This window comes from Propithecus coquereli, unplaced genomic scaffold (genome assembly GCF_000956105.1).
Source record: "Propithecus coquereli isolate 6110/MARCELLA unplaced genomic scaffold, Pcoq_1.0 Scaffold181, whole genome shotgun sequence".
In the NCBI taxonomy this organism is placed as follows: Eukaryota; Metazoa; Chordata; class Mammalia; order Primates; family Indriidae; genus Propithecus; species Propithecus coquereli.
Genome location: NW_012142857.1, coordinates 4,410,369 through 4,423,361, shown reverse-complemented (window position 1 = coordinate 4,423,361; position 12,993 = coordinate 4,410,369). Strand labels below are relative to the sequence as shown.

The following is a 12,993-nucleotide window of genomic DNA, read 5'->3' as shown; positions in this document are numbered from 1 at the left end:
ATTCCCCACCAGAGTTCCGGGTTCCACACGGTGGGGGAGGCAGGCAGCACACGCCAGAGAGCGCCAGGCCAGCCCACGCGCCTGTCCACGGTGCCTGCTCCCGGGGAACTCAGCTCTCGGATGCAAGAGTTGCGTCACCTAGTTCCTGCCCTAGACAACCCAAAGAGGCTAATTTCCCTCGGAATTTTCCAATCCATCCTGATCATGATACTCCAATCCACTCCAGGTCATGATATTGTTAACTGTACAATAAGGACAGTTTAAACCAAGAAAAGAAGTTACAAAAATAAATTAACGTGGCCGGGCGCGGTGGCTCACGTCTGTAATCCTAGCACTCTGGGAGGCCAAGGCGGGCGGATCATTTCAGCTCAGGAGTTCGAAACCAGCCTGAGCAAGAGCGAGACCCCGTCTCTACTAAAAATAGAAAGAAATTAATCGGACAACTAAAAATATATAGAAAAAATTAGCCAGGCATGGTGGCGCATGCCTGTAGTCCCAGCTGCTCGGGAGGCTGAGGCACGAGGATTGCTTGAGCCCAGGAGTTTGAGGTTGCTGTGAGCTAGGCTGATGCCACGGCACTCTAGCCCGGGCAAAAAGAGTGAGACTCTGTCTCAAAAAAAATAAATAAATAAAATAAAAATAAATTAACGCGCGGTCAGATGAGACCCCTGGCACCCTCCTTGCAGTTGGTCGTAGACCACGATGCTGCCACCCCTCTACACTCCTCGAGGACTCCTCTCCTGGATCACAGCCACCCTCTCCAACACACTTTTGTCCTTTCTTGGCAAGTTTGAGACCCATGACCAGCCCTCCTCCTGGTCTGCCCTGTCCCCTGTGCATTCCCACGCTCCTACCCAGCCATTCCCTGGCCACCCACTCTGGGATACCCCCGTCTTCTAGCTCAGGCCCTCCGATTCCAGGGCTCCAACAGTTCTTGGGGTCACCAGCCCTCCAATCTGCTGACCCTTCCAGCTTCAGCATCCACCACCCACCCTGTGCCCATTCCCCTCCTCACCTGGCTCGGCTTCCAGGCTATACCAGCACCGCCACTCCCTCCTCTCCCTCCCCTCTCCCTCCATCGTACTCCCTGGGGAAACTTCGATCCTGGCTGAAGTCGTCTTCATAGCTCTGCACCTGCCCCCTCATGGCTGAAAGTAGCTGGAGAAGAACCCTCAGCAAAGCTGCAGGTGTCATTTTCAACGCAAGGCTGCACGCCCCGCAGCCCCCTCCCATCCCTGTGGATGACCCTGGGGGCTGGGGACAGGCCAGGCCTCCAGTATCCCTCCTCCTGCCCCACTGCTCCCGACAACACGCATACACGTTGCTCCTGTGTGTTCCCAAATGCCACCACATCTCTGCCCTTCACAGCTGAGCTCCTCAAGGCCGTCAGTCGTGCCATACTCCTTGTCTCCCATCCGTCTCCTCTGCTCTCCCTTGAGCCAACCTCAGCCAGACTTTCACCCCCACTACTCAACGGGAACACCCCCGTCATGCTCTCCAATGCTTGGCCATTCTCAGGCCCTCCGGCATGGCCTGGCAGCAGCACCCCAGACAGTCCCCCCTCTGGCTTCCTTGAAACCCTCCCCTCCCCACTCCCACCCCCCTGCCTTCAGCACTCCACTGGCCTGGCCGTCCTCCAGCCCCAGTGCTCCCTCTGGCTGGCTCCTCCTCACACCCCTCCTTTCTAACATGGGGCAACCCCAGGCCCCAGCCCTCGCACCTCCCATCCCCAGGGTCCCACTCTCCCTGTCTCACTAGCTCTAGCCCCTCGTCCCCTGCCGCAGCACCCCGGCCCCCTTGCTGCGCCTTGACTTCTCTTTCAGCCCAGCCCTATGCACAGGCCACTCCCTCGGCCTGATGCTCCTGCCCGGCTCTCCCTGCCCCTCCTTCTGTGACATCTTCCCTGCCTAATATACTTAAAATTGCAAGTCCCTCCTGCTCCTCCTCACTCCTCGCCCCTTCCATTTTCTTGCTTTATTTTTCTCCATTGCAAGGATCACCCACTACTAGAATGTAAGTCCCATGAGGGCAGAGCGTGTTGTCAGCTTCACTCACTCCTGGACACTCGCTCTGGAACAGCGCTGGCCCAGGGGACGGGCTCGATAAACACTCGCAGGCTGAATGATGAACAAATTACAGGTCATACACTTGCGATCTTCGAACTTCAAGGACACTAGGGAAAGCATCACAGCTGTTTCTACTCCTCCCTCAGGGCTATGTTCTGCCCCCTGCTCTCCAATGGGGACAGGGCATGGGATCATTGTGGCTTCAGCATTCCCCAGGGTGACTTCCCGTCTGAGTTATAGGAAGACCACAGTTTCTTTGTGGCTTTCTAAAAAGCTAGACCCGGGTTTTCTCTCTACCCAGAGAGCGAGCCAGGTGGTTGCATTTGGCTTTTCTCCAAAGCAGGGTGCACTCGAGTAGCTCACCCTCTACTTGTCATAGGAGTCCCAGGCTTGAGGTGGGACAACAAGTACAAGAGGTGGACACCCAGGACCCTCGCCCCAGACAAGAGAGGAGACTCTCCTTGTGCAGACAGCACCCCATCCTCTGTGCTTTCGTACCTCTGACTGTCTCTCCCGACATTCCCAAGGCAGCAGGATAATCCCCCTGTGCCAGACAAAGAAACTAAGCCCCAGAGACATTGAGGACTCTGCCAAGGTCACATGGGTAGCTAGAAGCAAATCCAGAACCAACTCTTGAACAAATATCTATTGAGGATTTATGGTGTTAGGCAAAGGAACGTGCGATAGGGTCCTGCCCTTAATGCATTCATACTTTGAAGTATTTGGGAGAACTTGAGACTTCCAAAGCCCAATCCACGTCTTTCAGCTGAGTCCCCGTCCCATCTAAGGTCAGAGCCGCCGCAGGCTGGCCCAGGAGGGGGTGAGTCCAAACCGAGGTCTGGTCGGATGACTAACACATCTAAGGGCATCTGGCATACGGAGCCCTGGGGAGGCAGCACAAGAGACTCATTTCTTTGGCTGCCAACAACTACCTATATTTGAAATCAGAGAAAATATTCACAAGTTATAGCCCTTTGATGGTGTGCATGATGGATGAGCTACAATTTCCAGATCTCTTGTAGAACATAAGCTTACTGAGGACAGGGAACAGTGCCTGGCACGGCGTAGGTGCTCAGAGGATGTGTTCAAAGACCCATGAGCCTGGCTGTTGCCCCAGCGGCCCCACGGATAGGAAGCAGTGCAGATGGGTCAGAGGGGTCGTGTGCGCCGCTGAGGCTTCCTGCCGGTACCCCAAAGCCTCACCTGCAGGATTCTGGGTGCTCTGCTGGGCGGGACCACCCACGCCTTGGCAGTCGAGGGCCAGGTGACCACATCCTGCCAGAATCAGGATCCCCCGTGTCACGCCCTCTGAGTCTGCCGAGGCCAGTGCTCACCTGGGAGATGTGGGACTGGGTCCTCTCGCTCTCGCCGTCGCCCTCTGTCTTGTCGGCCAGCAGCCCCTGCACCTGGTACTCCAGCACGTAGCTGTCGATGAAGCGCTCCAGCTCCTCGATCTCCTGGGAGCGGCTGCTCCCAGCCTCAGAGGAGGCTGATGCTGCCGAGGAGTTTTCCATCCCTCCAGCTCAGGGGCCTGGGCCGGGGCTGGTGGGAAAGAGGACAGACAGACTCTGTGAGACACCGCTGGAGGCCAAGACAAGTCCCCCCCTTGGAAAATACTGTCCACTGCCGGGAACGTTTTCTCATCCATCACAGCATGTTGGTCTCCCGACAACCCTGGGAAGTCAGTGGGGTGCTGGCTTGCCTTTAGCCTAAAGGATTTTCTGTAATTCCCACTGTGTGGGGAGGGAAACTGAGGCCCAGAGAAGGCAAGTCACATGCCTCATGGGCCAGCATGGTAACTTGTGCAATGTCAGAGTTAGTATACACCAAGGCCTTAAACACCTAGGAAACGCAGAAGATAACGCAGAAGATAAACCCAGCCTACCACCCAAGCTCATTTCCCAACTTGGATTTAACAGAATTGCGACAAAGCAGAATAAAATAGACCACAGACTGCGGCATGCCTGACCCAAGAATTAGAATGTACAAGGGTGTCCCCAGACACAAACCCTCTATAGGGCCTGGGCCCTCCAAGAAAATGCCCCCTTCTAAAAAACACTTTTTCTCCTCTTTGGTCACCAGACTGTGCCCTAAATTAGTTGCAGCCTGTGGGCCTGAAGTTATAAGCATGAGTTTGCTGCCTGGCGACGGTACAGCCCCTGGAGCACACGCCATGTTCGGTCTGTAGGAACGTGACTGGTGTTTACTAATAGAACAAGAAAGTCCTGGCGGGTTGTCTGTGTGGGCATGGCCTACCCTCGGACACCACCTGGCCACCCCCATAGCAGCACAACTACCCCCATCAGCCCTCTGGCTCTGTCTCAGGGTGGCGTGGCGTATGTGCCCAGCTATTCCTGGGACGCTGGCTAAAGTCCACCAACAGAACTGTGGTCCCTCCTGACCAGACTGGGTGAACCCAGCCCTGCATGGGCCTAAGCCTACTGGGACACCCTCACCGCCCCCTCCCACCTCCTTATCCCCGCAGGTCACACCCAACCCACCTGGCAGTGAGACAGCTAGAACCTTTCTCACCTCTAGGCCAGGGACCCTACCCTTCCGCTAATGGGCTTGAGGCCAGACGGGAAGGAGCTTTAAAGCTTGCCTCGTGTCTCTTTTACTATCTGGAGACCTGTGACCTCCGTGGAAGACCCCGCTCAGCCGGAGGAAACAGCCTGCAGGTGGGTTCATCATCACCACTAGCAGAACAGTCTTCCCCCAAACCTCCACCCTGCGAAATCCCAAAGAAGACCCGAATAACGCACGCACAGGGCTCCGAAACCACAGGGCTGCATGACCGCCACTGTCAATAATAAGGTCCTAGTGTGTTTAACAGAGCATTTAAATTTCAAAACTTTGGGTTACTGAGAACTTTTCTGGAACACAGCTATTTGCCAATAATCCAGGGTTAGTTGAGTGTTTAGTTGTAATGGATCCAAGGCAGGGCAAGGAAGGGCCTGCTGGGTTCCAGAAATGCCTCTGAGACCATGAATGTTGACTGCCCACGCCCTCGTCGGCCGTCTCAGAGGGTGATGGACCGAGGAGGAAGAACTGTCCAGCTGACGAACTGTCCTGGTGGACATGCATCTTCAACTGGTTTCCTGACTCATTTTTTGGCTTCTGGCTGCTGCAAGGGGCCAGGCCTCCCTTGGAGCCCAGGCCGGCTGCAGGGTAGCTCTGAGGTGCTACGTGGACTTGCTTTGGGCTCCTGAGCTCAGCGGCCTTGGGGCTGGGGGGTCTGTCCACCCACCCTAGAGGGAGGAGTCAGAGGACTGGAGGTTTCAGATGGAGGCGTTGCCCTCATCAGAATGAAGGAACCCAGCTGCAGAGGCCAAGATGGCAGCAGGTCTGCAAGGAGTCAGGCCGGATTGGGATAAGCGCATCTAGTGGAACAGGACCACAGGCAGGGGTGGCCTGGCGGATGCCCAGTGCCTCTTCCCCCACCTGCCTTTCAAGGCCTACAGGGCCTCACACACCTCTCACCATCGGCACCCACCTTAGCCTTCCTGCTCCAATGGCACCCATGCCTAAGCCCGGGCCCTCCTCCTGCCCCTCGCTACTCTGCCCCTCATCCCAGGCACCTGCCAGGTGTGGCAGGCAGAATTCCAAGACGGTCCTGGGTGTGCACCTTCTCCCAGTTACTCAAACATGAATCTGGGTACTCCTGGGAAGGGATTTTGCAAGTGTAATTAAATTCCAAATCAGTGGCCTTAAGACAGAGAGACTATTCAGGAGGGCCTGATCCAAGTTCATGAGCCCTTCACATTTGGGACTAGAGGTCAGAGACAGTGGAAGAGGCCAGAGATCCAAAGGACGGGAAAGACGCGGTGCACTGTTGCCGGCTTGAAGGAGGAGGGCCACGTGGCCAGGCAGGCGGGTGGCCTCTAGCAGCTGAGAGCAGTCCTCTGTCAACAACCAGCGAGGAAGTGGCACCTCAGTCTACGACCACACGGAAGTGAATTCTGCAGAGAAACAATGAGCCTGGAAGGAGATTTTTCGCTCAGAGCTTCCAGCCAAGGATTCGGCCTGGCCAACACCTTGATTTCAGCCTTGTGACACACTGCGCCCGACCTCTGACTTACAGCACCGTGAGGTAGTAAGTGGTATTGTCTGAAGCCACTGAGTTTGCTGTCATTTGTTACACAGCAAGAGAAAACGAGCGCAGGATGCTCTCTCCTGCCTCTCTGCTTTTGCTCACACTGCACCGTCACCCGGATGCACTTTGTCCTTTCCTCCACCTTCCAAATCTAGAGGTCCTTATGCTCAGGGGACATGGCACGGTGCCTAGAGGCCATCTGACGGTTAGCCCAATACTCTGGTTTAATGGCTGGTTACGGGCAAGGGATCTACCCAGCCTTGGCGATGGGCGTGAATATAGCAACTTCTACTAGTAACAGGAATGGCCAATGTCTACTGGGCCCATGTCATGTGCCACGCGCTCTTCTCAGCACGGACATGCCTTCACCCGCTTCACCCTCACAGTAACCCTATGAAATCCGTATAATTATACTACTCAGTAGAGAAAACTGAAGTTCAGAGAGGTTGAGTAACTTGTCCAGGTTCACACAGCAGAGCTCCGGGTCTGCAGAACTCCACCTACACCCCCTGCCTCTTCTCCCCCCACCTCTTGGCAGCCTGCTCAGGCCCTCAGGACATCTCCCAGATCCCCCACTGCCCCGCTAATGAGCAGTGGATTCTTCAAGTGCTCTGTGTGCACGCATGTGTGTGTGTGTGTGTGTGTGTGTGTGTGTTTCTTACTCCCCACTGGGAACAGGCTCTGCAGGGCTGGGCCCTATGCAGGCACAGTGCCCAGCCCTGGGCAGGTGGCCTCAGCTGGGTGGGAATGACAAGGCTGATGTCCAGAGAAGGCTGAAAAGGAGCTGCCTGCAGGACAAGTCAGTGCCTAAGGCCGCGCCCATTATTCCTCGAAGCCCTCAGATCTTATCAAGGGCTTCCTGGCACACCTGACAGGTACAGTCAGAGGACCTGGCTTTGCAGGAGCGCCACACGGAGCCCTTTCCAGGAGGATGGCGCGCCAGGCTCTGCCAGCCCCAGGAGCCTCCGGGCTGCCCCGCTGGGCTCTCTCAGGCATGCAGAGTCTCATAGGGATGTGCCATAGCCCTGCGGGGGGCCTGGGTCCTGCAGTTACCCCAAACCCACGCTGGCTCACAGAGGAAAGGGACAGGCATTGACACCCATCCCAACCCTGCAGCATTTTGGTGCCCAGAGGAAGAGGCTTCCCCCAACAGAAGCCACTTGTGTCCCCATGTCCTCTTGGGCCCCTTGTACTCCGTCTGGGCATTGCTGCCCGATCAGATTCACGCGGGGTAGCCCAACAGTGCCTCCCCTCAGCTGCCCTGCATGCCTCCTGCCCGGGCCTCCTCTGACACAGGTCACAAGGGGCCTGCAGGAACCCACCTGGCCCTGGTGCCTGAAACCTGGAAGTGTGAGGTGCCAGCACCCCATGCGGCCACCCGTGATGGCACAAACACTCCCCTCTGCGTGTCTCAGACAATTCTGAGGCACATTCCACAGAGTCCCTCAGCAGCCCAGGTGCCCACAGCGATGACCAGATCATAGCACCCCTCACTGGCCTGGCCCCCTTCACTCTCTCCTAGCGATTCCAGCTCCTGGGAAACTGTCTTCCCGGGGGAACCAGGCAGATACATTACTTCTGTGTTCCAGAATGCGTCCCGGGCAGGGAGCTGAGAGCCCCCTCCTTCAGGGGCTCAGGGAACATTCAGAGCAGAAAGGCCCGAGCTCTACCTCATGTACAGAGAATAATGAGGAGGAGGAGGAGAGGGAGAAGCAGCCCCCTCCTCTGCCCCCCACCTGCATGCCCCCAGCCTGCAAGCTCAGCCAGGCATGTAGGCCCCAGTTTTTTTATAGTGGTAAAATATATATAACATAAAACTTCCATTCCAACCATTTTTGAGTATACGATTCAGTGTTTTAAGCACATTCACAATGTTATGAATCGTCACTCTAGAACTTTTTCATCAACCTGACCAGAAATTCTGTGCCCATTAAACACTCACTCTCCATTCCCCCGCCTCCAAGCCCTGGCGACCGCTGCTCTACCCTCCGTCTCTACGAATCTGTCTATTCCGGGCCCTTTGTAGAAGTGGAATCATACGGCATTTGTCCTTCTGAGACTTGATTAGTTCACTTAGCATAAAGCTTTCAAGGTTCGTCCGCGTTGTGACGTGTATCAGAATTCCATGTCCTTTTATGGCTGGACAAGGCATTGTATTACAATAATAAACTCTATGTATATATCGCATTGTGTTCATTCATTCATCCTTCAATGGACTGTTGGATTGTTTCCACCTTTGGCTATTGTGAATAGTGCTGCTATGAACTCAGGTGTACAAATACCTGAGTCCTTGTGTTCAATTCTTTGGGGTGTACACATAGAATTTGTGCCACATCTTTAAGGCAAGAAGAGTGAGGACGAACAGAGTAGAACTCTCTCAGGCTGGGGGAGACACGGGGAAGGGATGGTCTCCTCAAGCCCTGTGTGGCTGCCTTCCTGCCTGGAGCTCTGGGCGTCTCCACTGGGCTCGGTTTCTCTTCCACAGTAAGATGCAGATGGGAAATCTGCACGCAGCTGGACAGCTGGACTGCTGGCTAAGCAGAGAGCTGGCAAGGGGAGCTTCTGTTCTGACGGTCAGTGAGAGAGGAGGAGGATGGAACCAGAGGAGGAAGGGAAAAGGAGAGAGGGTGGAAGAGGACAAGGGACACCTCTGACTGCAGCCATCGGGGACGCAGAGGCAGAGCCCTGCAGAGCAGAGGCCGGACCTCAGGAAGGCTCAGCTGTCCCCCTGCTCCCTCCTCTCCCCGCTGGCCCCATCCCCCTGCCAGGTGATGGATGAGGAGGAACAAAACAGCAAGCAGCAGGAGCAGGAAAAGTGCTGAGGCCGCACTTTGCGCACTTTGCTGTAAAGGGCACGGCAGGCAGGGGCGGCAGCCCTGAGCCTGCGGATGGGGGAGGGCCTGAGTGGGCACAGATTTGTGTATGGAGGGCACAGAGGGGCCCGGGCTGCTGAAGGACCTGGCCAGGGGCATCTTCGCCTGTGCTTCCAGAAGACAGGGCAGGCGAGCTTGGACACAGCTGTTGCTGTCTGGGGAGAAGGAGAGCCAGCCCAGGCTCTCTTTTGGGGGCTATAGCTGTGTGGTGAGGGACCTCACCCCAGTCTCAGTCAGCCCAGGGCTCCCCACCCGCTGCTGCACCCAATCACACGCTACGCTTGGCAGGATGGCCAGGTAAACCAGGCTGCTTTTAAGGCCAGAAGCAATCAACACCCATGTTCTCTGATGGAAAGGCACCTTTCCCCACCCGGGTGTCCCCTCCACCACCTCCCAGACCCAGGCAAACCCCCTTCCCCCTCCTCCTCCTCCCTTGCTGTTCTCAGCCCAGTGCTCTGTGGCTTCCTTGGAAAACCAGTGCTCAGCAAAAGGGCTCCTGATGACACCACAGGGCAGTCTGTCCCTCCGACCTCTGGCCCTGCCTGGCTTTGAGCCTGGGGGATTCACAGAGCTACCTTCAGGGGCCAGGGGCCTGGGGCAAAAGGTGAGGCTGGCATCAGGGAATGCCCGCAGGCCAGAGACAGTAAGCTGGAGCTGTCCCAGCCCTCTCTGTATCCTCTCCCGCCTGCCCCGTGACAAATGGCATTAGCAGCTGTAAATTTAGCCAATCCTTTTAAGAACAGCCTGGCATTAGAGGCATTACCTCCTCCTACAATCCCCAGGGATGAATTCAGTGACCTGCAAACCAGAGGAGACACGTCTGCTCCGCTGCCTACCAGCCCTTCTTGGGGAATCCATCGCTGGGGGCCCCGCGTGGAGACGGCACTGCACCCCCATCTTCATCAGGCTCTTTCCTCTCCACCCCTCAGCACCAGCTCACCCTGCAGCACAGCCTTCTGGAACCCCACAGAGGAAACCCGGGAAGACCTCATTCTGTTTTCCTGGCTCGTCTTTTGGATTTTGGCTGCTGTAAGAGGCCCGGCCTTCCTTGGATCCCAGGCCAGCTGCAGGGGCCCCAGGTGGTCCTGCAGGGCACTTGCTCGGTGCTCCTGAGCCCAGCAGCCTTGGGGCTCATGGATCTGTCCCCTCATCCCAGCAGGACAGCAAGTCTGCACTGCAGGCCGCATCAGGGCTGTGCGTGGGCAGCGGGCACCACTGCTCATCTCGTGTTGAATACACTTATTACGTCCACCAAAGTCTTCACCCACCTTCCCTGTAGCCGCTTCCCATGCTGCCTGGGCCAGCAGGGCTCTGTGCCCTGGGCTCAGCAGTGCACTCCTGGTGACCCTTATGTGCACGGCTGGCTGCTGTCTACCGGCCCTGGTCCTCTCTGTCCCCTCTCTCCTTCCCACCCCCACACAGTGCCAGCAACACCTTCACCCAGAGTGCACAACTAGGTCTCAAACTCTCCTTTGTCGGCTGTCAGGCAGCCCCCAGGGCAGGGCCAGCCCAGAGGCCATGCTGCCCGCTGGGGTGTGGGAGGAGAGCGGCCAGGCTGCCCGGACGGACGGAAGATGCCCACAGCTCTCCCCGAGGAAGCCATGGGAACCTGTTCGCTGCCAACCCACCCCTCCCAGTCCAGCCCACGCTCAGCCTCATGCATGCAGAGGACTCCAGAGAGAACACCACTTCCCTGACTCTCTGTAGCCCTCTCGCTCAGGCCTGGTCACCCGGCCAGTTTTGCCAAAGAAGCAAGAGCAAGCAGAGGCCTCCGTGCATAGGACCTCAGGTCCTCAACCCCTGGGAAGCGGGGAAATTCAGAAACACATGGAGCCGGTGGCAGGTGGCCTTGGCAATCAGCAACATTTTCTGTCTGAGGAATCGAGGACCTTTGGTGTGTCCTCTAAATGTCTGACCCCTCCCCCCAACCACCAATTTAACCCTTTGTCACTCAAACATCAGACGGAGTGTTAGCTACCATGGTGTTTTTCAAACTGCAGGTCTCGGTAATTTAGTGGGCTGTAAACCAAATTTCGTGGGTCATGATCTCAGCATTAAAAAATGTATAACTAGGCCAGGCGCGGTGGCTCCTGCCTGTAATCCTAGCACTCTGGGAGGCCGGCTGGGCGGATCCTTTGAGTTCAGGAGTTCGAGACCGGACTGAGCAAGAGCGAGACCCCGTCTTTACTAAAAAAATAGAAAGAAATTAGCTGGACAACTAAAAATATACAGAAAAAAGTAGCCGGGCCTGTTGGCGCATGCCTGTAGTCCTAGCTACACAGGAGGCTGAGGCAGGAGGATCGCTTGAGCCCAGGAGTTTGAGGTTACTGTGAGCTAGGCTGACGCCACGGCATTCACTCTAGCCTGGGCAACAGAGTGAGACTCTGTCTCAAAAAAAAAAAAAATGTATAACTAAATTGAAAATATCAGCATGTAACACACTAAGTCTAACTATTGTTCATGGGACTTTTGTCTCACCTCCATGGAAATGTGTTTCTACCTGCGAGACCTGGTCTGAAGGGTTCAAGTCGAGTGACCAGAATGCAGTTCCCCAACTTCAATGTGCTCACGGACCACGGGTAGCTTGTAAAATGCAGACTCAGGTTCGGTGGGTCGGAATTGGGCCCTGGGTCTCTGCCCTTCTAACAGGCTCCCTGGTGAGGCTGTCGCTGCTGGTCAGAGGACCACGCAGTGAACAGCCACGCCTGGAAAACCTGTCACATCCCTTCCAGCCATTCCACAGATATCCCCTCTGGTCAGAGGACTAGAAGTGGGTGGAGTCCCCCTCCAACCTTCTGGCTATTCGGTCAGCTCCCTGGAGAAGGGACAATGCTCCCCTTATAGCCCACTCAGCGTTGAGCCGAGCTTGGAGCCAGGCACGACCTCCACAGGATAAGTTATTATTATTGGTGGACCCTGGGGCCACCTCATTGACCCTGTACTCTCAGAGCCAGGCGCATGGAACAGCATCTGCTTAGAGTCCCGAGATGCTGAGCTTTGAGCTCACACACATCCAACTAGTCTGAACAAGTTGGAGGGGCTCCTGAAACCTAAGCCGCATGACCTCAATAGCTCTTCAAGAGTCCAGCCTCTTCGCCACACAGATGAGGACACTGGGGCCCAGAACAGGGGACGACTTGCTGGGAGCCACTCAGGTGCCTATGGATAGAGCCAGCCTGGAATGCAGGTCCCCAGACCCCAAGCCCCCAACAGCCTGCCATCCTGCAAGACCCTGCTGAGAGTCGCCCCTCACCACTGACCTCCAACCTCTGTGGACCCCAGTTGTACCTCTGGGTTACAACTGTTAATGTCAGGCAGTAGTGACAGGACAGATATTCCTAAATAACAGACAACCCCCAAATCCTATCATCCTCAGATCCTACTGAGCCCCACTCTGCAGGGCCCTGGCCAAGGCCTACGGTCCCGTCAGAACCTCCCGGAGAAGGAGAGGGGGCTCGGGGGTTACTTCTCCCTCCGTAAACGTGGCCTCCGAGAACAGCTGAGGAGCGAGCTGGACCCCTTTTCATGGGGAGGGGCAGGCACTGCTGGCCCAGAAGGCAAGGGGGACCCTGTGACCCCTTCTCCTCGGCAGGCCCGCCACCACGGAGCCCTGGAGAGGGAGGAAGTGAGAGCACCTGCAGGAGTGAGGGGGACACCCACAGCAGTCCACCCAGGGGTGCCTAAGTAGACCCCAGCCTCCTGGTGGGCACCTCCTCTTAGAGGAACAACACTGAAACAGCAGGTCCACACCAGCAGGTGGGCCCGGGCCAACAGGTGGGAGCTCTGGGAGGTCCAGTCCCTGCTTTGTCCCTGGAGGTCCCTGTTGCCCAGGTCTGCCCTGCCCTCCAGGCCCCAAGGCCCACAGGATCCTCCACTGGGCTCTGGCACTGACCACCCGCCTGCTCCCTTGGCACTGAGCACGGGCTGCCATGACACCTTCTCATGCTCCTCCGTGCTGTTA

The 12,993-nt window shown here is 56.5% G+C and overlaps 1 protein-coding gene across 2 annotated transcripts in view; it reads right to left on the bottom strand.

Annotated features, from left to right (window-relative positions):
* The window catches only part of CTIF (CBP80/20-dependent translation initiation factor), a 295,612-nt gene that overhangs the window by 227,137 nt on the left and 55,482 nt on the right, over positions 1-12,993 (bottom strand). For both annotated transcript variants that reach the window (XM_012642671.1, XM_012642672.1), the window contains exon 2: positions 3,401-3,608. In XM_012642671.1, coding sequence (XP_012498125.1) covers positions 3,401-3,580 — 180 coding nt within the window. In that variant the 5' untranslated portion in view covers positions 3,581-3,608. The remainder of the gene's footprint in view (positions 1-3,400; positions 3,609-12,993) is intronic.